Source organism: Arvicola amphibius, chromosome 3 (genome assembly GCF_903992535.2).
Source record: "Arvicola amphibius chromosome 3, mArvAmp1.2, whole genome shotgun sequence".
Lineage (NCBI taxonomy): Eukaryota > Metazoa > Chordata > Mammalia > Rodentia > Cricetidae > Arvicola > Arvicola amphibius.
This window is the reverse complement of record NC_052049.1, coordinates 174,124,438-174,150,619: the sequence shown is the minus strand read 5'-3', so window position 1 is coordinate 174,150,619 and position 26,182 is coordinate 174,124,438. Positions and strand designations below refer to the sequence as shown.

At 40.2% G+C, this 26,182-nt stretch overlaps 1 protein-coding gene across 7 annotated transcripts in view; it reads left to right on the top strand.

Moving 5' to 3' along the window:
• The window catches only part of Rbm6 (RNA binding motif protein 6), a 112,411-nt gene extending 89,040 nt beyond the window's left edge, over positions 1-23,371 (top strand). For all 7 annotated transcript variants that reach the window (XM_038324315.1, XM_038324316.1, XM_038324317.1 and 4 more), the window contains 13 exons: positions 2,337-2,603; positions 3,356-3,516; positions 4,895-4,992; positions 6,489-6,531; positions 6,648-6,729; positions 7,025-7,110; positions 7,499-7,645; positions 11,339-11,434; positions 12,068-12,328; positions 14,987-15,061; positions 16,036-16,133; positions 22,136-22,265; positions 23,126-23,371. In XM_038324315.1, the coding sequence (XP_038180243.1) occupies positions 2,337-2,603; positions 3,356-3,516; positions 4,895-4,992; positions 6,489-6,531; positions 6,648-6,729; positions 7,025-7,110; positions 7,499-7,645; positions 11,339-11,434; positions 12,068-12,328; positions 14,987-15,061; positions 16,036-16,133; positions 22,136-22,265; positions 23,126-23,251 (1,670 nt within the window). In that variant the 3' untranslated portion in view covers positions 23,252-23,371. The remainder of the gene's footprint in view (positions 1-2,336; positions 2,604-3,355; positions 3,517-4,894; positions 4,993-6,488; positions 6,532-6,647; positions 6,730-7,024; positions 7,111-7,498; positions 7,646-11,338; positions 11,435-12,067; positions 12,329-14,986; positions 15,062-16,035; positions 16,134-22,135; positions 22,266-23,125) is intronic.
• Positions 23,372-26,182: the final 2,811 nt, after the last annotated feature.

Sequence of the window (26,182 nt, the reverse complement as noted above, 5' to 3'; positions counted from 1 at the left end):
TACCTTTTGTCTTACACAGTGAACAAATTATTTTTATTTTATTTTAAAAAATAAAAAGATGACTCAGTGTTTTTTTTTTTTTAAAAAAAAAAAAATACAGCCGGGCGGTGGTGGCACACGCCTTTAATCCCAGCACTCGGGAGGCAGAGGCAGGCGGATCTCTGTGAGTTTGAGACCAGCCTGGTCTACAAGAGCTAGTTCCAGGACAGGCTCTAGAAACTACAGGGAAACCCTGTCTCGAAAAACCAAAAAAAAAAAAAAAATACAGTCCTAACTGGACAGTAGTGGTAAACACCTTTAATTCCAGCACTTGGGAAGCAGAGTTAGGCAGATTTCTGTGACTGAGTTTGAGACCAGCCTGGCCTAACAAAGTTCCAGGACAGCCATATCTGTGACAGAGAAACCTTGTCTTGGGGGAAGAAATGGAGAGGAACAGACATGGTAATGCATACATTTAATCCCTGTACTCAGGAGGCAGAGATGAGTGTCTCTTTTCTGAGTTTGAGTTCAGCCTTGTCTGCATAAAGAGTCCCATGGTTACATAGACCCTTTCTCAAAAATAATAGTAATAATAATGACTTTTGTATTTTACTGTTTCTTGTTTTGTTTTGAGATAGGGTCTCACTCTGTAGTGCTGCTGGCTTGAACCACGTGCCCCTGCCTTCTGAATGCTGGGATTAAAGGCATACACCACCACTGCCTGGCTGTTTTTTTTTTCAGGTACAATTCAGGATTAGTAGCCTGTTTGCCTAGCATTCAACTCATAAAGACTTCTCTTACGGGGATTTGATGGATGGATGGTTTATGAAAACCTTAGACAGCAAATATTTGGAGCTGAGTCTGTAACTCAATAATACTTGTATAACATGGGTTTGATCTTCAGTATATCACATTCACAAGGAAAGGTTGAGGAGAAAAACAAGCAAGCATATATATTCACTTATCATCTACTACTAGTATTAAGTGACCACTACATTGCTCCCATAAAATGTCTCTTTTTGAGCCACATGGTTTCCTTAGAAAAGCCTCTTAAAATGAATGAATTACATAAATAAAAAAAGAAAGAATATTCTTTTTTTTTTTTTTTTTTTTGGTTTTTCGAGACAGGGTTTCTCTGCAGCTCTTTTAGAGCCTGTCCTGGACCTAGCTCTTGTAGACCAGGCTGGCCTCGAACTCACAGAGATCCGCCTGCCTCTGCCTCCCGAGTGCTGGGATTAAAGGCGTGCGCCACCACCGCCCGGCAAGAAAGAATATTGAATGAGAAGAAGGCTCAGTGTTTAACTCCTTACAGTTATCCTCGTGACTTCCTTCCATATACATGTCATGGCGTGCACACAGACATATGCATAAACTAACTAAATGAATAAATGATCTTTAACTATAAGAAGAAAATCACAAAATACGCTAACTAAACAGTCTTGCTGTGTGCTTTGTTAGCGTTATAACTCCAGAAGAAGCAAGGCTTCTAGACATGTGCTTTTTGGTATTATGCTGTTAAACCCCTAGCAACCATGTCTTTGCTAATTTTCTCTTTACGTTGTTTCTCTTTCTCTTCCCCTTCTCTTTTCTTCCTCCCTGTTTTACCCTTGCTGTTTTTCTTTCCCATATACTTTGCACATTTTACCACTGGTGTATATCCTCAACCCCTGTTTGGTTTTTTTTGTTGTTGTTGTTTTGTTGTTTTTTGTTTTTGCTTTTTTCAAGATAGAGTTTCTCTAGGTAACAGCTCTGGCTTTCCTGGAACTCACTTTATAGGCTAGGTTGACCTTAAATGCACAGAGATTCGCCTGCATCTGCCTCTTTGGTGCTAGAATTAAAGACCTTTGCCACCATCTTCAGCATTTGTTTGGTTGGTTGGTCTTGAGACTGGGTTTCCCCGTAGCTTTGGGGCCTGAACTAGCTCTTGTAGACCAGGCTGGCCTTAAGCTCACAGAGATTATCCTGTCTCTGCCTCCTGAGTGCTGGGTTAAAAGCGTGTGCCACCAACAGCAGTTTTTTGGGGGGATTTTTTTTTTTCTTTCTGTTTTGGTTTTTCGAGACATGGTTTCTCTGTGTTGCTTTGGAGCCTGTCCTGGAACTAGTTCTTGTAGACCAGGCTGGCCTCGAACTCAGAGATCCGCCTGCCTCTGCCTCCCGAGTGCTGGGATTAAAGGCGTGCGCCACCACCGCCCGGCCCTATTTCATTTTTAAAATAATATTTTCTCAAGAACCATCAGAAGATTCTTTTTTTTTTTTTTTTTTTTTTTTTTTGCAAGTGTTTCTGAGATGATATTAAAAGCATTGGTTGGTTTCATAAAATTATATGTGTTCTCTGTTTAAATTCCCCGTACTGACAGAAGTAAAGCAAGAACTAGTATCCTATCCTCAACCTCAGAAAACATCCATACCAGTACCCTCAGAAAAACAACCCAACCAACCACGGCCAACTGATAAGGAACATGAATTCAGGAAGCGGGAAGAAGGACAAGAATCAAGATTGGGACATCAAAAAAGAGACACGGAAAGATACTTCCCTCACTCTCGAAGGGACGGGCTTGCATTCCGAAGAGACAGAGAAAAGGAGTCATGGTCTGGAGAGACACGCCAAGATGGAGAGAGCAAAAGTGAGTGATTTGTCAGGTCATGTGACTGTTTGGAGCCATAGGTAGATGGCTTATGTTACAGTCTCTGCCAGCTGTGCACAACCTAGAAGGCATTAATTTCAGCTGGCTTTACTAGTCAGCGGAATCTATATCTTTCACATAGCGAATTGCTATATTTAAAAAATGCAGTAAGACATGATTTTAGGTTTCTAAGAATTGATAATGAAAAGAAAAGTAGGAAATTTTTTTATAAAAACTAATCTTGTGGGGCTGGAAAGATAGCTCAGCAGTTAAGAGCACTAACTACTCTAACAGAGAATCCAGGTTCAATCCCAGCACCCACGTGGCAGCTAACAACTGTATCTCCAAGATCTGATACCCTCACATAGATGTAAATACAAGCAAAACACTAATGCACATAAAATAAAAATAAATAAATTATAAAAGGAAAAAGTTTTTAAAAAAACAACCTTGGGGCTGGAGAGATGGCTCAGAGGTTAAGAGCACTGGCTGCTCTTCCAGAGGTCCTGAGTTCAATTCCCAGCAACCACATGGTGGCTCACAACCATCTGTAATGAGGTCTGGCGCCCCCCTCTGGCGTGCGGGCATACATCGAGGCAGAATGTTGTATACATAATAAATAAATAAATCAAAGGAAAAAAAACCTTGGTAGAGCAAGATGCTATATAGATTAAAAATGACCATTAAGTTCTTGGAACTTCAAATTTTTATGTCTCTTTCCTTAATGTCTCTGTTTTGCTTGCTTCATTTAGCAATCATGCTAAAACGTATTTATCGTTCCACTCCGCCTGAGGTGATAGTTGAAGTGCTGGAGCCCTACGTCCATCTTACTACTGCCAATGTCCGTATCATCAAGAATAGAACTGGCCCCATGGGTCACACTTACGGCTTTATAGACCTCGACTCCCATGCAGTGAGTTTTTGCCGCTTTAAAATGAAGGCCAATGACTAACTAACCTTCAGTAATGTTTGGGGAAGCAGGGTATGGGGGTATAGGCCTGAAAACCTAGCACTCTAGAGGCTGAAGCAAGTAATGATAAGTTCAAGACTAGCCTGTCCTACAAAGTGAACCCGTCTCCACTTATAAAGAGATATGGTGGAGTAGGGATACAATGGAGAATTCTCTCCTTTGGGACTAATGTTTATTTAGGTAAGCTACTGTCGAGTGGTTGTGGCACAGGCCTTTAATCCCAGCACTTAGGAAGCAGAGACAAGTGGATCTCTGTGAGTTCAAGGGCAGCCTGGTCTGCAAAGCGAGTTCCGGGACACCCAGAATTGTCCTGTCTTGGAAAACCAATAAAAAGAAGAAGAAGAAAAGCTTACCTGCAGGCTGGAGAGCTAGCTCAGTGGTTAAGAGCACTTGCTGCTTTGAAGAGAACCTGGTTCAGTTTCCAGCACTCACACGGTAGCTCACAAGCACCCCAAACTCCAGTCTATGGGATCTGATACCCACTTCTGACCTTCTGGGGCACTAGGCATGTATATGGTGCATACATTTAGGCAAAACACTCTTACATGTAAAATAAAAATTTTTTTAAAAATTAAGGCTTATTTTTACAGTGTGAGTTCAAGGCCAGTCTGGGCAATCCAGGGAGACCCTTGCTCTACATTAAAATTTAATAAAAGGGTGGAATGTAGCTTAGGGCTTACCTAGCATTCATGAGGGCTTAGATTGAGTATCAGTTCTCTCACACACGCTCACACACGGACATGTTCACCAGTTATGTTTACCATAATGCTCTTACTGTAAAAATTATTACCAGAAGGGACCGGAGAGATGACTCAATGATTAAGAACAGTTCCAGAGGATCTGGGTTTGAATCCCAAAACCTACATGTTGGCTCACAACCATCTATAACTCCATTTCCAAAAGATCTGATGCCATCTTCCTGAATCCGAAGGCACCAGGTGTGTACATGTGCACAGCCATACATGCAGGCAAAAGTCACATACACATAAAATTTTCTATTTATGTATATTTCGTGATTTTTTTCCCCCTGAGGGTGGGTGTTTTTTTTTAAGACTGGGTCTCACTGTGTAATGTAGATCTGACAATCCTGAAACTCTCTCTGTAACCAGGCTGTCCTCTGACTCAAGAGATTTGTCTGCCTCTGCCTCTCAAATGCTGGGATTAAAGGTATCTACCACTACACCTGGCCACATTAAAACTTATTACCAAAGCATTATGCCCAATAATTTTATCTTCTAAGAAGAAAAATCCATGTTCAGTTCTTTTTGTAAGGATGTAGCCTTTTCTCTCTTTGGGTTCAAATTTGTCTTTGGTTCCTTAGGAAGCTCTTCGAGTAGTGAAGATTTTGCAGAACCTTGATCCACCGTTTAGCATTGATGGAAAGATGGTAGCTGTAAACCTGGCTACTGGAAAACGAAGGTAAGGCCTCACTTAAGTTTTAGGGAAGAACCTGATCTTCCTGGGTGTGAGACAAATAGTAGGGCATTGTGACATCCCAGCATGAGCTGCTTCTGTTACCTGCTTATGCATTTTCTCTTTCTATAGTGTGCTTTATTCTGACTATAGAATTGTTTTCATTTTTAAATAGTATTTCCACCTGAACATGTTATTGTAGGCCTTTTATTCCAGCACTAAGGAGGAAGAGACAGGTGGATATCATAGTAAGTTCTAGGCCATCTATGTCTCCATAGTGAGACCTTGTTCCTTTCTCTCTCCCTCTCTCTCTCCCTCTCTCTCTCTCCCTCCCTCCCTCCCTCCTTTTTTTCCCTTCTTGTTTTGGTTTTTTGAGACAGGGTTTCTCTCTAGCTTTGGAACCTGTCCTGGAACTAGCTCTTGTAGACCAGGCTAGCCTCTAACTCACAGAGATCCGCCTTCCTCTGCCCCCTGATTCATGGGATTAATGGCAAGGTTTTTTTTGGGGGGGGGGGGCGGGGTTGAGACAATGTTTCTCAGTGTAACATTCCTGGAACTCAACTTTGTAGACCAAGCTGGCCTTGAATTCACAGAGATCTGCGTGTCGCTGCCTCCCAAGTGCTGGTATTAAAGGCATGCACCACCATGCCTTTTTGGTTTTTGAGGCAAAATTTCATGCTGTAGCCCATATTGACCCAGGGTAGCCTCAGAGTCACAGCAGTCCCCCTGCCTTAGTCTTCAGAGTGCAAAGGGTACAGCCATGAGCCAATTTAAACATCTGGCTGATGTTTAAATATTCAGGGGCAGGGGAACCTCAGTTTATCTCTTTTTTTTTGTTTGTTTGGTTTTTTTTGTTTGTTTGTTTTTTTTGTTTTTTCGAGACAGGGTTTCCCTGTAGTTTCTAGAGCCTGTCCTGAAACTATCTCATTTTTTTTAAAGATTTATTTATTATGTATACAACATTTGGCCTCCATGTATGCCTGCAGGCCAGAAGAAGGCACCAGACCTCATTACAGATGGTTGTGAGCCACCATGTGGTTGCTGTGAACTGAACTCAGGACCTCTGGAAGAGCACTCAGTGCTCTTAACCTCTGAGCCATCTCTCCAGCCCCAGTTTATCTCATTCTTTAGAATCCTAAGTAAATATACAGTCTTCCCATTGTCCTAACCACAGTCATCCTAGAATATCTAATTCAGTTACTCTTTACTTCTTTACTCATCTTGACCAAAAACTACTTGCTGACTGGGAGATAGCACATCAGAGATGAGTTCACAGTCATGAGATAGCTTTTGCTCTAGCCTCTACTTAGTCATTGGTTTTGTTCCAGCACATTATAATCACACTGCTATTCCGCTCAGGTATCTGGATCACTCCACCTGCCTGTTGTCTGTGATTCCTTTTCCTACACAGTGAAAAAGATAGTTTTTCAGTAATCTGTAGAATTGAGCATTCCTCGGGTACCTTTTGGTCAGTCTTTGATATGTCATGTTTTATGTTGCAGAAATGATTCTGGGGACCATTCTGACCACATGCATTACTGTCAGGTAGGATTTAACATATTGAGAATGTCCTCTAAAACCTTCAGGTGACTAAAAGGATGTCTGTCAAGGTTAGTGGCTAATGTATAGTTCCATAATTCTACCTTCACTTTCTCTGCTAGGGCAAAAAATATTTCCGAGATAGGAGAGGAGGAAATAGAAATTCAGATTGGTCCTCAGATACAAACCGACAAGGGCAACAGTGTAAGTAACTTTTGTCTGTCTGTCTGTCTCTCTCTCTCTCTCTCTCTCTCTCTCTCTCTCTCTCTCTCTCTCTTTCTTGACTGGCTAGTCATTACTTAAAACCTGTGTGATCACAAATTTAGCAAAAAGACTTAACTAAGGCCACTCACCCAAGGAGAATATACCTTGTATAAGCTCTGCACCTATTTGAATTGGCCACCCTAATTTCCCAAATTATTGCTTTGTTCTTGGTAAGCCCTCAGTAACAGTTTTATTGGACAGGAACTAATGCTGGCTCTGATTTTATTCCATGTAGCATCCTCTGACTGCTACATATATGACTCTGCTACTGGCTACTATTATGACCCCTTGGCAGGAACTTACTATGACCCCAACACCCAGGTTAGTTTTTTTGTTTTTTTGTTTTTTTAGTTTTTTTTTGTTTATTGCTTTACTTACTCTGTCGGTAATCCTTTTGAGAAAAGTACCCATAATGTGTTACTCTGAGTATTTTATTCTCTGAATGCTCATTGCTTGAAAAGTGGGAAGGTTTATGGAATCTGAACTGTTGCTTATATAGAAAATCAATGCACTGTGGCATTACAGGTAAGAACAGCGCTGCTCTGGGAACAGTGTATAATTGGTGGCCTAAACAAATACTCACCTCTGAAATGGCTTCTTAGATTGTTACGGGTTTTTCTGTTCCCTTGAAGGGAACTGTGTTCCTTAAACCTTAAATTCTGGAAAAGCAAGCATTCTATAGACTTACTTTTTTCATACTGTATCACAGCAAGAAGTCTATGTGCCCCAGGACCCTGAATCACCAGAGGAAGAAGAGATCAAGGAAAAAAAATCTACCAGTCAAGGAAAGTCAAGTAGCAAGAAAGAAACGTCTAAAAGAGATAGCAAAGAGAAGAAAGACAGAGGAGTGACAAAGGTCAGACCATTTCTTAGTCTGCTCTCTTTTATCACGTGTAAACTAGAGACATTATGAACAGAGGTGTATAGTTGCTTTAAAAATACTCTAGGGGGCTGGCAAGATGGCTCAGAGTTCAATTCCCAGCAACCACATGATGGCTCACAACCATCTATAATGAAATCTGGTGTTCTTTTCTGGCATGCAGGCAGAACACTGTATATCTAATAAATAAACCTTTAAAAAAATTCTCTAGGGGGTCCTGAAGAAACCACTCAGTACTTAATAGCACTTGTTTTTGCAGCAGATCCAGGTTTGCTTCCCAGTGCCCACATGAGGGTCACGATTGTAATTCCAGTCAATTCTAGGGAATCCAAACATTCTTCTGAGTTCATGTATAGAGTTAGTTCCAGGACAGCCAAGACTACACAGGAAAACCCTGTCTGGAAAAACAACAAAACATATAAATGCAAATAAATAATGTTGTGTAATGTATTAATAAGTGACATATTAATATAAAATATGTACATAAAAGAGAAATCAATTTTTTTTTGTTTTTTTCAAGACAAGGTTTCTCTGTAGGTTTGGTGCCTGTCCTGGAACTAGCTCTTGTAAACCAGGTTTGCCTGCCTCCTCCTCCAGAGTGCTGGGATTAAAGGCATGCTCCACCACCACCCAGCTGAAATCACTTTTATAAACAACAAAATAACAAGGGGAGACAGCCGGAGAGATAGAACAACAATTAAGAGCACCTACTGCTCTTCTGGAGGACCCACGTTCAATTCCCAAAACCCACATGAACTGCCTGTAACTCTTAATTCCAGCAGATAGAATTCTCTCTTCTGACCTTCTTGGGTACAAGGCATATATATGGTACACAGACATACATATAGGCAAAATACTCTATACACTGAAAAATATTTTTAAAAAAATACTCTAGGGCAGTAAGTAGTTCTCAACCTTCCTAATGAGACACTTTAATACAGTTTCTCGTGTCGTGGTGACCCCAAACCATAAAATTATTTTCATTACTACTTCATAACTGTAATTTTGCATTGTAATGTAATTATCTGTGTTTTCAGATGGTCTTAGGTGAAAGATTTGTTAGACCAAAGGCTGGAAAACACTGCTCTAGCATCTGAAGAGATAGCTAAGACCTCAGTTCAAATCCTAACATACACAAGTCAGCTATCTGTAGCTCCAATTCTGGGGTTCCAGCACCCTTTTCTGGCCTGCAAGGGTGCTGTGTACTCTAGTGTGCTCGCGCTCTCGCTCGCTCTCTCTCTCTCTCTCTCTCTCTCTCTCTCTCTCTCTCTCTCTCTCTCTCACACACACACACACACACACAGAGGCAAAACACTTAAACACATAGGTGAGAAGAGAGGGAGTGAGGGAGAGGGAGGAGTGTGTCAGTCTGACTATACAGCCCTGGTTAGCCTAGACTAAGCTGGCTTCATACTTGTAAAGTTTCTGTACCCCATAAACCTCTGTACCAACACAATAATCCAGATCAGACCAAATGAAACCGAATTAGAAAAAGCCCAGGTTTAATGAATACAAACACTCCCAGATGGCTTTCCAGACCCCAAGAGAGAAGACAGGGAAGATAAACCGGAAAACCCCGTGTTTGTTCTCTGGGGCAGTTTAAATACCCTGTGGGAATGGTCTCAAGCATCTCTGGGGAAGGGTCATCAATTGACAGACTTTCTCAGGGGTGGTTGAGGTGTGGCTTCCCTCTAAACATTCCAGACTCTTTGGATATATGGATGCGAAGGACTGGAGTGAGGCCTTCGTCCAAACAATAGTCATAGATTCACCTGTTCCTGCCTCCTGAATACTAAGATTAAAAGTGTATGCCACCACTCCCAGCTCAATTATATATTTTTGTTTTGTTTTGTTTTTGTTTTTAATTTTGTTTTTTGTTTTCCAAGATAGGGTTTCTCTATAGCTTTGGAGCCTGTTCTGGAACTAGCTCTTGTAAACCAGGCTGGCCTCGAACTCAGATCTGCCTGCCTCTGCCTCCCAAGTGCTGGGATTAAAGTGTGCGCCACCACTGCCCAGCCCAATTATATTTTTGTTTATGCTTATTTATTTTTGTTTATATTTTACTTATGGAGAGTCACACAACCATGGATGTACATTCATAGCACACACTATGTGGTGGTCAAAGGTCAGCTTTGTAGTTAGTGTCCTCTTTCCAGCTTTATATTGGCTCTGTCAACTCTGGGGATTGACTTTAGGTCACTAGCTGAACTAACTTGCCAGCTTATTGTCCTTTTAGTGTGTGGTTCTGTGTGTACACTTTACTTAAATTGTAACAAGGATAGTTTTGGTTGTGGTTTTTGTTTTTGTTGTTTGTTTGTTTTTTAATTTGAGGTGGGGCAGATACCTGTTATTAAGTCATAGGAGTCAGCTCTCTCCTGCCAGGCTCTCAGGAATTGTACTCAGGTCACCATTCTTGGCAGCAAGTGCCTTTTACTCACTGAGCCATCTTGCCAGCCTTCCATTTTCTATTTTTTGTATTCACATTCTGTTTTTCCATAAGTAATTTTCATATTTATACTATCTTGTTAGAGTGATGTGATACAGTAAAAATTAACATTAAAGCCATACCTTTCTTTTCTTCTGTCCCTCTTTACTGTTTTTTTTTTTTTTTTTTTTTGGTTTTTCGAGACAGGGTTTCCCTGTAGTTTCTAGAGCCTGTCCTGGAACTAGCTCTTGTAGACCAGGCTGGCCTTGAACTCAGAGATCCGCCTGCCTCTGCCTCCCGAGTGCTGGGATTAAAGGCGTGCGCCACCACCGCCCGGCTACTGTTTTTTTCTAATCTTTACTGTGATGTTTCACTTTTTTGTTTGGTTTGTGAGACAGGCAGGGTTCTCTGTGTAGCTCTGGCCGTCCTGGAACTCTCTATAGACCAGTCTGGTCTCAAACTCACAGAGATCTACCTGCTTCTGCCTCCCACATGCTGGGATTAAAGTCATGGATCTCTTCATATCAGTTATGTATTAATGAAAATGAATGAATTTGTTTGAGGTTCAATTTGTAACTTCCTTTCCCCTTCCTGGTATTTCCATTTGTTTGTCTAAATACAGAAAAAAAGAAAAGAGACTTACCTTTGCCATTTTTTGTGCCTCTAAGAACTTAAAATTTAGAATCATGCTACCTTTATGTTCATGTTCTGTTTCTAACATATTCTTGATCCTTTTGATGGAAGTAATACCAAATAGAATCTAGAAGGCTTATAAGGGAAGGCTATATATTAAGACCTCATCTGGTGCCTAACTTGTTGTAGACACACAATTACACTAATGTGTTTTGGGGTGTTTATTTGTTGGTACTGAGGGTTTTACTCGGGTCCTTTCAAACGCTTGGGTAAGTGGTTTACTGTTCCTGGCCTAAATATTACACTTTTGTTTGTTTTGTTGTTTTTCAAGACAGGGTTTCTCTGTGTAACTCTTGGCTGTCCTGGAACTCACTCTGTAGACCAGGCTGGCCTCAAACTCACAGAGATCCCATTGTCTCTTCCTCCCAAGTACTGGGGTTAAAAGTGTTTACCAACACCTCCTGACTCACTTTTAAAGATTCTGCATTTCAAAATTTCAGAATGTTGCAGATGTTTGAATATTTGGAAAGCCAGGCTGATTTTAACAAAATTAACTTATTAACCCGGTTTTTGTTAGTGATCATATAAAAATTACATTTGTTGTTGGTCAGTTTCAAGAAAGTACCAGTGAGGGGAAGTCCCCCCCAGAAGATGTTTTTAAGAAGCCCCTGCCTCCTACAGTGAAGAAAGAAGAGAGTCCCCCTCCAGTAAGGCTGATTCTGATATCATGGGCTGGTCTGGGAGGGAAAGGAACCCCCAAAGGCTCCTGCCTCTTTCTTGTTTTAGTTCTTTGACTCTATCCCAAGTAAGGATTCCTCTTAAGTGTACATAGTAGAAAAGTTGCTACCTGCTATCAGGGGTGTAACTAATCAGAGACTGTTGTCTGACTTCTTTTTCTTTACCTTGTGGGTTTCTCATCACACTGGGTATTGGCTCCTCCTTTTTTCTTTTTTCCTTTTTTAATTATTTTGTGTGTGTGCATACATATGCACAAAGTTAAAGGACAATGCTATGGCATTGGTTTTCTCCTTCTACCTTTATGTGGGTTTCAGGGATTAAACTCAGGCTTACTAGATAGCAAGCATAGTTCCCCGATGAGCCATCTCACTGCTCTTCCTATTTCCTTTTTAAGTTACTGTTTTGTCAGTTCTTTTCTATCATGTTATCCTGGTCTTTACAAAGTCAAACTCAGCTGTGCCACTTCTGTTTGGGAGATGAATAGCATAGGTAGTGGACGTTTTCCAAACCAAATCAGTTAGAACAAAGAAAGGAGATGGCCTTAACAGAATATTCCCAAATGTAGATTAAATATTTTTATAAGCTCTGACGTTTTCTTCCAGCCTAAGGTGGTAAACCCATTGATTGGTCTACTGGGTGAATATGGAGGAGACAGTGACTATGAGGAAGAAGAGGAAGAGGACCAGGCCCCTCCTGTGCAGCTTCGCACAGCACAGCCTCAGCAACGGGAGGAGCTGACCAAGAAAGAGAATGAAGAAGACAAACTCACTGACTGGAATAAACTGGCCTGTCTGCTCTGCAGAAGGCAGTTTCCCAATAAAGAAGTTCTTATCAAACACCAACAGCTGTCAGACCTACACAAGGTATTTCAGGAAGAGTCCATGACCTTTTCAAATTTTGTCTCTTACCATTGCTGGAAATGGAGATGCTTAAACCTCCTTTACATGATAAGTGTGTGGCCACAGTGTTCCAAGGTACATATGTGGAAGTCAGAGGACTATGTGGTTAAGTCAACTCTTTCCTTCCAGGAGAATCAGGTCACCCAGGCTTGCATAACAAGCACCTTTACCCACTGAGCCATTTTGCTGATTCATTCATCTTTTTTTAAATTCATGAATTGCTGTGAGTTCAAAGGTTTTGCCTGGAGCTGGATAGATAGTACAGCACTTAAGAGCACTTGCTGCTCTTCCAGAGGACCTGAGTTCAGTTGCCAATACCTATATGGTGATCTCACAAGACTAAGTGCAGTTCTATATGCCCTCTTCTGGTCTCCACCCTTTTCTGGACCCCTTGGACACTGCATGTACATGGTACACACACATACACACAGGCAAAATATTCATACATATAATTAATTAATTAAAAAAAATAAGATGGACTGGTGGTCCGTGCCTTAATCCCAGTACTTATGAGGCAGAACCAGATGGATCTCTGTGAGTTTAAGGCCAACCTGGTCTAAAGAGTGAATTCCAGGACAGCCAAAGCTACACAGAGAAACTCCGGCTAGAGAAACCCCATCTCAAAAAACCAAAATAAATGAATGAATAACTTTGCCTAATCCCTCCTCAGACTCAATGGCTCGTATGAATAACTTTGAATAACTTTGCTTAAACCCTTCTTAGACTCAATGACTCATAATGACTATGGAACCAAATACACAAGCTATGCAAGAAGAAAAAGAATTTCCCATTAACTAATAGTTGTGACTCAGATAAGCTCCTTCTTTTCTTTGATACTTGTTAGCTTCACCTGGTTCTATACAGATGTCATATCTAATATGATAATGTATTGTTTTCATCATAGGTGAATCAGGCTTCTATCTCCATGTAGTGATTATTGCCTTAAGTTGCAATACACTAGTTGTTTGGTGGACATTAACATGACATATACTGATTCTTCCCTTAGTCTTACAAGGAGCCAAATTATAAAGAAATAAAACCTTTAGATGGACTCATGTTCTGAGAGTAATCTCTTTCATACTCCTTCTTAGCAGATGTTGCAAGATAAGATGCAAGGGAACTAGATTAAACTTCTCTCAGTACAGAACCAAAAGTCTTTGTTAAACAAAATCTGAGAAGCCCTACTTTTGATACTAAATGTATTTATTGCTTGTCCCAACTAATACCCTGGAGACTTTGCAAAGCTTCTAGGATTCTGAGAAATTCCTCCTAATGATCCTTGGAATAAACTACTTCCTAATTATCTGTGACCTGCTAGAATACTAAATCATCAAACTGACACATTTGAATTTCAGCTCCTACAAAAAAAAAAAAAAAAAAAATGGAAGAAGAGATTAAAAAGTAGTTGTTGGAAGGAGGAGCCAGAGATTTGGTAATCTAAACTGAACTGGCGTTAAGAGCATATACTGTAGCCCTTTTCTTTTCATTGGCGTTGTCAAGAGCAAAGAATTGCTTCTCCATATAAGAACTATTTTGAACTCACAGTGTTTCATATACATGCCTGAGGACTTGTGTAGTAAGCCATACTCGACGAATGTGGTACTCTCAGAAGAGTTTTTGTTCTTTCAGAGCTTGGTGCTCTTTTTATATTTCCCTGGATCTATGGAAAAGTATCTAGTGATTGGGAATGATGGATGGGAAAGTAGTAGGCAGAGTGTGGGACATGTGATTCTTTTCTGGTTTGTTCAGACCCTCTCTCCCATTATTTTTATCTTAAATAAACGATAAGCCATGGGTTGTAGAGATGCTTTCATGATTGTCTTAGTCAGTGTTCTATTGCTTGTGAAGAGACACCATGATTATGGCAACTCTTATAAAGGAAAACATTTAATTGGGGCTGCCTTACAGTTTCAGGGGGTTACTCCGTTATCAGCATGGCAGCACACAGGCAAACATGGTACAAGTGAAGTAGATAAGAATTCTACGTCCAAATCAGTAGACACCAGGAAGAGAGCAAGATGTTGGGCCTGACTTGAGCATTTGAAACCCCAAAGCCCACCCCCAGTGACACACTTCCTCCAACAAGGCTGCACCTACTCCAAGGCTACACCTACTCCAAGGCCACACCTCCTATTCCCTGTCAAGTAGCACTTTACCCTAATGACCACATGTTTAAATATATGAGCCCATGAAACCATCCCTATTCAAACCACCAGAGTGGTTAAGAGTACTGACTGCTCTTGCAGAATTCCTAGATTTAATTAGCAGCACCCATGTGGAAGATCACAAACATCTGTAACTCCAGTCCCAGAGGATTCATACACATATATTAAGTAAATAAATAAAGATAGACCAGATTTTTATCTTCATTTTGGAGAAAAATAGAAATTCTTTTATGTGCTTTACCTATAATCTGTGTGTCAGTTAGAATATAGTTTTCTTATTGATGGAACAAGGTAGAATCAGTTAGGGATTGTTTGTTGGAGGGTGTCTTAGTCATTTAAGGGTCAAAACAAAATAGCTACAGTTCTAAGCACCTTCTGGGAAAGGCCTAGAAGCATTTCTAGAACTGTTTTGTTGTTTTTCCTAGACATATACTCATAAAATTTCCTCTTTTCTCAGCAAAACCTGGAAATCCACCGGAAGATAAAACAGTCTGAACAAGAGCTAGCCTATCTGGAGAGGAGAGAACGGGAGGTAAACTTTGATGAACAGTTATTCACTGTGCTCAAAATTTCTTTGCCCCATGGTATATACTTTGTTTATTGTACTGATCCCTCCTTACAAAAAGACTGAAAAAAAGAGGTCCCAAAATATGATATATACATTTGTCAAAACTTTCGTTCTTTATTAAGAATGAGTTTTGCTGAGCGGTGGTGGCTCATGCCTTTAATCCCAGACTCGGGAGGCAAAGGCAGGTGGATCTCTGTGAGTTTGAGGCCAGTCTGGTCTACAAGAGCTAGTTCCAGGACAGGCTCCAAAGCCACAGAGAAACCCTGTCTCGAAAAACAAACAACAACAACAGAAAAGAACAAGTTTTATTGCTTATAAATTATAATTTAGTGAAGTTTTGTTTTTTTTTTTTTTTTTTTTAAGGTTATGTTAGGTTCTCCAGGTATGTCAGATAAATAGCACTCTCATTCCCTATTTTGTTGTTGTTTATTTGCTTGTAAAGAAAGGGCTTCTCTGTGTAACAACCCTGGCAGTACTGGAACTCTCCTTGTAGTCCAGGCTGACCTCAAACTCAAAGAGATCTGGCTGTTTCTGCCTCCTGAGTGCTGGGATTAAAGGCATTCTGCCAGCTTTCAGATTTTTAAAATTTATTTTAAAAAATTACTTATAAAGAAAAGAAAGCCTGATATACTGGCTCTCCCCTGTAGTTCCACTGCTTTGGGATTAAGGCAGGAGAAATTCATTGAGATCAAGAGTAAAGAAAGCTGCAAGGTGAGACCCTGTCTGAGGAAGAAAAAAAAGCAAAATAATAATAAATCCCATGTACAGGTAGCACTTGGGATGCTGAAGTGAGAGGATGATATGATCTCAGCCTGTGAGCACAGCAAAATCCTATATCCTAACCTTAAAAACCACCCCGCTAATAGTGTCAGGAATAGGTAGACTCCCAATCATTCTCTTAGGTGGAACCCTCAGGTCTGCTCTTCTGTTCGCTACAGGGAAGGTTTAAAGAAAGAGGAAATGATCGAAGGGAAAAGCTCCAATCTTTTGATTCTCCAGAAAGGAAACGGATTAAATACTCCAGAGAAGCTGACAGGTACGTCAGATAATCAGCTATAGCCTTGAGGCGTATTGATAGAATTGTCTTCTGCAAATGCTTTACTACTTTCTCTCTTAGAGAAATGTGATGTTATTAGAAGCCAGTTTTGTCTGTACTCGATGACCATAAGATCCACCATGGCTGTTTGTCCCTCTTTTCCTTACACTGAATATATATGTGTTCCTATGGAAGGTTGGCTGACTAAAGTACTTTTGCTACTGAAACCAAGGCTGAAGTGACTGTCCTCGAAACTGTATATCAGTAATACTGTATTATAAACCTGATAATGTTCAATTCTTAGACTATTTCTCTGGGATCTCGATTCTCACAATTACATACTAAAGTAATTGGTTGGCTACTGCTAGAGATATATGACCTCTTAACTTCCTCTGCTTGTTTTCAGACAAATAGTTCCCAAGTTATAAATCCCTTAATTACATCAAGTCTGCTGATAATCCTTGATGTGTTGCCACTGTACTAAGTGCAAGAAATATTCAGTGGACAAACCATATATTATCACTGGTCCTTTGTACACAGAGTAGAGAAGACTTAAGTCATGATATGTCTCATAGGAAAGCCAGTAAGGAGGGGAGCAGAGGAATGTTTCAATTGGAGAAACCTCTGGTTTTTTCGAGACAGGGTTTCTCTACATGTAGCTTTGTAGCCTGTCCTGGAACTCACTTGATAGACCAGGCTGGCCTCAAACTCACAGAGATCCACCTGTCTCTGCCTCCCAAGTGCTGGTATTAGAGGCGTGCGCCACCACAACCTAGCCAGGATCTTGTTTTTTAGGCGCTCATGATGCATTTAACATGTGATTTGGCAGAACTAAACAGATAATAAACAGAGTATGTTGCTGAGTGGCAGGAAATAGGGCTACCCAACAGATTAGAGGTCAGCTCACTACAACACTTTTTTTTTTTTTTTTTTTTTTTTTTTTTTTTTTTTTTTTTTTTTTTTTTTGGTTTTTCGAGACAGGGTTTCTCTGTAGCTTTGGAGTCTGTCCTGGAACTGGCTCTTGTAGACCAGGCTGGTCTCGAACTCACACCGAGTGCTGGGATTAAAGGCGTGCGCCACCACCGCCCGGCTTTCACTACAACACTTTTTTTAAAAAAAATATTCATTCATTCATTTATTATGTATACAATATTCTGTCTGTGTGTATGTCTGCAGGCCAGAAGAGGGCACCAGACCTCATTACAGATGGTGAGCCACCGTGTGGTTGCCGGGAATTGAGCTCAGGACCTTTGGAAGAGCAGGCAATGCTCTTAACCACTGAGCCATCTCTCCAGCCCCACAACACTTTTTTTTTTAAGGTAGCAAGAAATCATTTAAATTGACATATTCTATTTTAGGAATTATTAAACACATAGAAGATAAACTTGAAGGAAGAGTATGATGATTTTTATTTTGTGATTTTAATGTGAGAATATTGCCATAGACAGACTGTGACTAGATCAGAGAAAAATATTAAATCTACCAGGCTTTGTGATCAGTGGCTTTGAAAATTCTTAGGTTTCTGTTGGGTGTTTATACAAGAGGGATCTGAGGCCTTGAAAGGAAAGGAGGAGAAAAGGGACAAAAAGGTTCATGAGCAGAAGTTAAGGAACTTTGTTTGTTTGTTTGTTTGTTTGTTTGTTTGTTTGATTTTTATTTTTCAAGGCAGGGTTTCATTATAGCATGGCTGTCCTGGAACTTATTCTGCAGACCAGGCTGGCCTCAAACTTAGCAATCCTCCTGCTTCTGCATACCAACTGCTGGGATTAAAGTTGTACACCACTGTGCCTAGCTAAAAGTAGTCATTTTGATTTTTTTTTTAATTTATTTTATGTGCATTGGTATGAACGTGTCAGATCTCCATGAAGGTGTCAGATCTCCTGGATCTGGAGCAACAGACAGTTGTGAGCTGCCATCTGGATGCTGGGAATTGAACCCCAGTCCTCTGGAAGAACAGCAAGTGCTCTTAACTGCTGAGCCATCTCTCCAGCCCCAAAAAGTAGTCATTTTTATTTATAGAGCTTTGAACAGGTTTTGTTGTTGTTGAGTCTTAAAAGAGCAGGGTGAGTGGGACAGGGAGTGTTGGGCTTATAAAGAAAGGGAGATTATTGACAGAGTGAGTCTCAGAAGAGACCCGCCATGGTCTAAGAATGGTGTTTCATCTTATTTTGTAGTCATAGCTCAATAATTGTATATATAGTATCTTCATAAGGAACTCCTGATTTTTCCATTTTGTTTTGTTTTGTTTTATCATTGATAATAAGTATTTATTCAGAGGCTGGAGAGATGGCTCAGTGTTTAAGAGTGCTGGTTCCTCTTCCAGATGTCCTGAGTTCAGTTCCCAGCAACCACATGGTGGCTCACAACCATCTGCAATGAGATCTGGTGCCCTCTTCTGCCCTGCAGGCATACATGCAGAGCACTGTATACATAATAAATAAGTTAATTAATAATTTTAAGAACTTATTCAATGTCATATCTCGTTGTATTATTTTCTGCTATTTAAAATATAATGGGCTATTTATAAAATGGTCTGTGTCTAAGACGTTAACAATAAAGAAGGAAGGACACCCTATCCTAAGCCAGCTATTGAGATAATTCTGAGTGCCGAAGATTATTCTCCATCTGCAGCACTTTCCACACTACCTTCTCCTCAGTTTTCTTCCTAGTCCTCTTTCCTGTTCCAGAAATATTTATTTTGTTTTGTTGTCATTAATAAGAGTACTTATTCAGGGGCTGAAGAGATGGCTCAGCAGTTAAAAGCACTGGCTGCTCTTCCAGAGGTCCTGAGTTCAGTTTCCCACAACTACATGGTGGCTCACAAGCATCTATATAAATGAGTTCTGGTGCCCCCTTCTGGCATGCAGGCACACATGCAGCCAGAACATTTTATACATAATAAATAAATGTTTGAAAAAAAAAAGTTATATGTTACCATGCCCAGCTTTCCCTTTTCAGAAATAGACCAGATATTTTCTTCCCTTTTTACTCTTTATTCTGACTTCTCTGCTTTCTCTCTCTTATTCTCTAAGTTACCCATGACCTCCCTCAGCCAACCCAGTAAACCAACTTCTGTTTTCAGAGCTCAAATATCTCTTCTTTGGTTATGCTCACCTTTAATGCCGGCACTCTGGAGACAGAAGCAAGCAGATCTTTGAATATAAGACCAGCCTAGGCCGGGCGGTGGTAGCGCACGCCTTTAATTTCAGCACTCACTCTGGAGGCAGAGGCAGGCGGATCTTTGTGAGTTCAAGGCCAGCCTGGTCTACAAGAGCTAGTTCCAGGACAGGCTCCAAAGCTACAGAGAAACCCTGTCTCGACAAAAACAAAACAAAACAAAAAAAAAAAACCCAGCCTGGTCTACATAGTAAATTCCAGGCCAGCCTTGTCTACATAGTAAGGCCTCATCTCAGAAAACAAACCAAGCAAAACTCTTATTTCCAGTTACATCTTGGACATTTCTTTTTGTGCTTGTCTGATACTCCACCTTCTACCCCATTTTAATATGCCTAACCCTTTTGGCTCACTCAGTCTTCTTTTTTTATCTAAAGACAGGATTTCTTTCTGTAGCCCTGGCTGTCATGGAATTGCCTCTGTAGACCAGGCTGGTATAGAACTCACAGAGATCTGCCTACTTCTGCCTCCTAAGTCCTGGAATTAAAGTTATGCACTACCACCACCTGGCTTCAGTCTTTCTTCTTTATGCTATAGCTGTGTCAATTACTGATTAAATTCCTAAGTCTTGTCCCCTTACTCTGACTCACCTCTAAACTTGGCTCTCTTTGGGGGGAGAGAGGTATTGAAACAGTGTCTCTATACTTAGCCCTGGCTTTACTGGAACTCATTATGTAGAACAGGCAGGCCTCAAGAGATCTTCACACTTTTATCTAGAGTGCTGGTATTTAAAGGTGTATGCCACCATGACCAGCTAAACTGGACTCTTTACTTACAGTCTTCATTCCTTCTGCTTTTTTTTTAATAGAATGGAAGTTTATTAAATATACTTTTAAAAGAATTTATGTATTTGAGGGTTGGAAAAATGTCTTAGTGGTTATGAATACTGATTGCTCTTAAAGAGGACTAAGATTCAGTTGCCAGCACCCACAGGTTGGCTTACAACTGTATATAACCCCAGTTCAGCGACTCTGGTCTTTTGGACCCACGGTGAGGGCACTAGACACAGATGTAGTACATAAATATTTTATACACACACACAGCTGAAACATTTATACAGATAAGCATAAAAATTTAAGATTATGTGTTTATTTTATGTGCTTGTGTGTATATATGTAAGTTGTATGTATGTGTACCACATGCATGCAGGTGTCCAAAGAGGGTGTTTAATTACCTGAAACTAGAGTTAAAACATCTCTGAACCACTTTTGGGTGCTAGGAACTGAACCTGGGTCTTCTACAAGAGCAGCAAGTGCTTTTAATTGCTAAGTATCTCTTCTGTGCTTATTAAAGATATTTTAAAATGATTTTTGTTTTGATTTTCATTTTTCAAGACAGGGTTTCTCTTTGTTGCTATGGCTCTTCTGGTGCTTGCTCTGTAGACCAGGCTAGCCCCAAACTCAGAGAGATCCCACTGCTTCTGACTTCCATGTGCTGGGATTAAAGACATGCACATTCACACCCAGATAAAATAGATTTTCTTTTTAAGCACAAGTGTTAAAGAGAAAGAGAGATGTCCAGAGAAGAGGTACCCTATTAGTTGTAGGCATCTCTAAAAGGGCGTCATTCTTTCTCCTATTTTTCAGTCCATTTTCTGTTACCAAAAGTATCTTATTTATGTACAGAAATTTGACCTTTTTTGTGTCAGATAGAGCAGCAACAGAGTACTTGCCTAACATACCTGAGTCCTAGATTCAATCTATTGCACCATAAAAAGCAAGTATACAACCTTTTTAAAGCTATTTTATGCATGTGGATATTTTGTCTTTCTGTATGTTTGTGTATCACATACATAAGGTGTCAGTGCAGGCCAAAAGAATATATCAAATTACCTCAAACTAGACTTTACAGCCAGTTGGGAGCTACTGTGTGGGTACTGAAAATCAAATCCAGGTCCTATGAAAAAGTAACCAGTGTTCTTTTTTTTTTTTTTTTAAAGATTTATTTATTTATTATGTATACGACATTCTGCCTCGATGTATGCCCGCACGCCAGAGGAGGGCACCAGATCTCAGTACAGATGGTTATGAGCCACCATGTGGTTGCTGGGAATTGAACTCAGGACCTCCGGAAGAGCAGCCAGTGCTCTTAACCTCTGAGCATCTCTCCAGCCCTGTAACCAGTGTTCTTAACCACTGAGACAACCCTCCTAATCCTAGTAAATAATTTAAAAAATAGAAGAGAGATCTGTCCTTTTTGTGAGATGAGAATATAGAGGGCTTCCCTAACATCTGAGACCCTTGGTTTGATTCCCAGGATAGCAAAGAAACAAAACAACACTATTTCTGAATACGTGTGTTGCCTACTGAGAGACTTGATCTACAAGGTTTCTTTGCCTAAAGTATCAATGTGATATAATGTTTAAGGCATGTTTTTGTTTCTTATAATCAAGCCTCAAACCTTACCTTTAATAGTTCCTACCACTCCTCTACTAAACAAATCATCTTGTTTGCCTGCTGCAGATTGTCTAGTTCATAAGCCCCTCATTTGTCCAGATCCAGTTGGGATGTGTCATCTTCCTAAGTGCCTTTCAGTTTTGGAGATATCTGTTCCTGTTTGTGTTCTCTCCGTTGTATTTCTGGAGTACATATCCACTGTTGCCACATACATGACTGTTCTCCTCAGTCCTCTAAAGTTTCTATGTTCTTTCCCATGATCAAGGCCTCCTCTGTACCCTTAGGACAAGCCTAGTTACATGGGTATCAAGTTTTGCTTAACATACTTTATAGGAAACAGATCTCAACCAAGAGGTCAGCAGGTCACCTTGAAAATTTTGATAGAAGTCTGTTTCTCTTATAGTGATTGTAACCTATCTGTTTCTCTTATAGTGATCGTAACCCTGTTGATAAAGAAGATACTGACACTAATAGCAAAGGAGGCTGTAACCAGCAGGCCACTAGCTGGAGGAAAGGGACAGGCCTGGGATATAGCCATCCTGGATTGGGTTCATCAGAGGAGGTGAGATGAATTCTTTATTCCTGGGAGTTATATGAACATAGAATATACTTAACTTCTACTATCTGGCCATAAAACATATGCACAAAATAGAGGTCAAAATTTCTAGAAATCAGTCCTCCTTCTACCATGTGGGGATCAAACGATCAAACACAGGTTGTCAGGTTTAGTGGCATGTACCCTTCCAATTCACTATCCCTTCCCCTCGATCCTGTGTTACAATTTGTTGTGTTGAGTGCTTGGTGATTTCCCTGACAGTGAAAAGGTAGCCAGAGAAGTTAGAATAGAGTTTATCATACTCTTATATAAAGAATATGCAATGAGGACAGTATGGGCGCCAGGCATCTTGAAACTAAAGTATCATTTGATTAAAGAACAAGGAGGGCTGTGGCTGTGGCATAGGAGTAGAGCACTCATTTCTAAAGCCTGAGGCTCTAGGTTCAATCCTCAGTACAGACACTTTAAAAAAAAAAAAAAGCAAAAGAAAAAGGCTTGGGTCCTTAGGAGTACACAGGAACTAAAAAGAGCTAGGAAGCCAGTAATCAAAGATTAGAGACCCCTGTCTATGAGAGGGATTGTCAGCAGAGGTCTTTGATAGCTAAGATAGAGGGATCATGAAGTTAGAACTTAGTCTTAGTTCCCTTGAAGGACATAGCTCCTTATTTTTCAGGAAGAGCCCCTGAAAAAGTAATCATAGGAAATATTGCCCATTTGGGTAGGTTTGGGTCTCTGAGATTGCCAACCTTTAAAGACTGACTCATTTTATTCCTCTTAAAACTTGTCTGATATTGAAGCCTTTATTTGAAGTCATGGCATTGTGTTCCTCCTTATCCAAAGATCTCACTTGACTCTTTGTTCTTCAGACTGAAGTCAGGATGAGGGGACCTGGTGGTGGCGCCCCAGGAAGAACCAGCAAGAGACAGTCCAATGAAACTTACCGAGATGCTGTTCGAAGAGTTATGTTTGCTCGATATAAAGAACTCGATTAAGAGTGGAGACACCCCACAAGGACACCACCTCTTTCTTGTTTTGTTTGTCCATCTCTCCTTTTGTTTTGTTACTGTTCTTGCTGCTAGAACTTTTTTAAATAAACTTTTTTTCAATGTGAATGAGTTCTGTTCATTTTTTTTTTCTTTCTACAATGGATAAAGAGTAGAGCTAATGGTAAGAAGTAGGAAATGACTCCATGTGGGCACGTCTGAGTTTATGAAATGGTCAGCTAATGCTGCGGTGAGCCGGGGAACACTGCCTGCTATCTGAGTAAGAGAATGAACATAGCTAATGTGAATGCTGTCAGACTTTTAGATTTATGTTCCTTATCTAATCAGTGAGAAGAGCCTTTTCTTTTTTTTTCTCTCTTTCTCTCATATTTTGTTTGTGATCTAACCAATAAAGCTTGCTTGAAGATAGAATACAGAGCTAAGCCAATTTATCTTATTTATATATCCCCCTTTTTCTTTTCAGAGTAGATTCAATAATCTACCCTTATGACCTAGCATATCTATATAATGTGGTCATATTTTGTTAGTGCTCTAACAAATAAAGCTTGCCTGAAGATCAGACTGCAGAGCTAAGCCCCTAGTTAGCCATAGCAGCCCGGCAGTGGTAGCACACACTTCTAATCCCAGCACTCAGAAAGCAGAGGCAGAAGAACCTCTTTGACTTCAAGACCACTCTGGGCTACTTAAGATTGAATCAGTCTAAAAGAGGAACACAGCCAAGCAGTGGCTAGCACTAGGGAGGTGGAGACAGGAAGGGATATGGCTCAACAGAGAGGAATATAAGGCAGGAGGTAACAGAGATCGACCTGCCTCTGTCTCCTGAGTGCTGGGATTAAAGGCGTGTGCCACCACCACCCTGCTTGTTTGTTTTTAAAACCTGCCTTTAATGTGTTAAAGCACAGTGCTAGAATGTATTTAAATGCTGAACACTCAAGCTTTTCTAACATCCCAAGTGCTAGAATTAAAAAGATGCAATATCACCTGGTCCAATTTTTTTCTTATTATTTCTTTAATTATATTTGATAATGTAGTTGAATTGAAACAGTCTTTCCACAAAAAGGAAAAACCACCTTGAATACTGATGAAAGTATTGAATGGATGTAAAAAGTGATGTCTTATAGGAAACTTCCTGAGGCCTTTTATCAGTGTCAAAACAGGACTTAGAATAATTGTTATAACCACAGAAAATACTTGTTGGGTTATTCTGTCATTTTCTCTCTCTAGCTCATCAAAACCCACCTCTGATTAGTTAATTTAGTTTTTGAGGTTTATTCTTTTTTAATTTTTTTGTTTTAGGGGTATATACAAGAGTTTTTACAGAAATCTGTATTTTTTATATTGTTTGTTGTTTTTTGAAACTAGGTAGCTCTGACTGAGAACTTGCTTTGTAGACTAAGCTAGCCTCAAACTTATAGAAGATCCTTCTGTCTTTACCTCCTAAGTGCTGGGATTAAAACCATGTGCCACCATCATCATACCCAGTCCTAAAGAGTTATCTTTATGTTTATATGGAAGTGCCCACCCGTGTGTATGTTTATCATGTTGGTGTCCAAGGATGCCCGAAGAAAGTGCTACAGGTGGTTGTGAGTCACCATGTGGGTGTAGGAACTAAAAAGCAAATGCTCTTCACAACTGAGCTCCAGAATCCTGGTTATACCAGTATAAATCCCAACCCTCCAGCAGGGAGTCAGAGATAGGATTATGAAGAATTTGAGGCCAGCCTGAATTACAAAGAAAAACCCTGTTTCAAAAGATCCTTCCACCCCAGTGAAATGATTTTCATGAGTCAAAAAAAAAAAAAAAACTTCCATTATCTGACAAAAAATGAAAACAAGACTTTTGTCCCAATTTTGGAACTAATGCTCTAGAAAATAAAAGAAGTTTTTGCTTTGAGAGTCTTAATGTACCCCCAGGTTAATTAAGGACAACCTTGGACTCCTGATACTTCTCTCTGGGAACTGAGATGACAGGCAATCAAATTCCCTGGCAACTTTCACTTTTTTAAACATTAATTTTGGGGGCTGGAGAGGTGGGTCACAGTTAAGAGCACTGGTTGCTCTTCTGGAGGTCCTGAGTTCAGTTCCCAGAAACCACATGGTGGCTCACAGCCATCTATACTAGAATCTAATATCCTCTGCTGGCATGAAGTTGTACATGTAGATGACGTACACATATACATTAAACATTTATTTTGTGTGTATTTCAGGGGGTGCTGAAGTTAAACCAGTGTATATGTATGTGGGCATATAGACGGGACAACTTGTAGTAATCCTACCTCTTTCTTAGACTATGTAGGTCTTGTGGTTAAAAACTCACCTTGATAGGTGTTGGTGTCGCACACCTTTAATCCCAGGCAGAGGCAGTTGGATCTCCGAGTTCAAGGCCAGCCTGGTCTACAGAGTAAATTCTAGGAAAATCAGATCTGTTACACAGAGAAACACTGTCTCAAATAAATAACAAAAACCCTTAGACAGGCCTTTAATCCCAGCACTCAGGATGTCTTGGTGACAAGTGCACTTTAACCCAATGAACTATCTCACTTGTCCAAGTTTTTATTTTTGTTTCTGATTAGAATTACTATGTCTATTTGCCTCTGGGGGTGCATTTAGAGAACAGAAGAGAGGATGTGGGGGTCTCTGGAGTTGATGTTACAGGCTTGTGAGCTGCCTGATGTGAGTGCTTGAAACCAAATTTGGATCCTCAGAGCAGCAAGCACTTTTAACCTCTGAGCCATCTCTCCAGCTCCCCTGACCCAACTTTTAATTTTTTAAAAAATGAAAAATAAAGGACTCTATTTTATTAAAACTATGTTGATGGGGACTGGAGAGATGGCTCAGTAGTTAAGAAAACTTACTGTTCTTCCAGAGGACCAGGGTTCAATTCTCAACACCCACGTGGCAGTTCACAAGGCGGGGACCA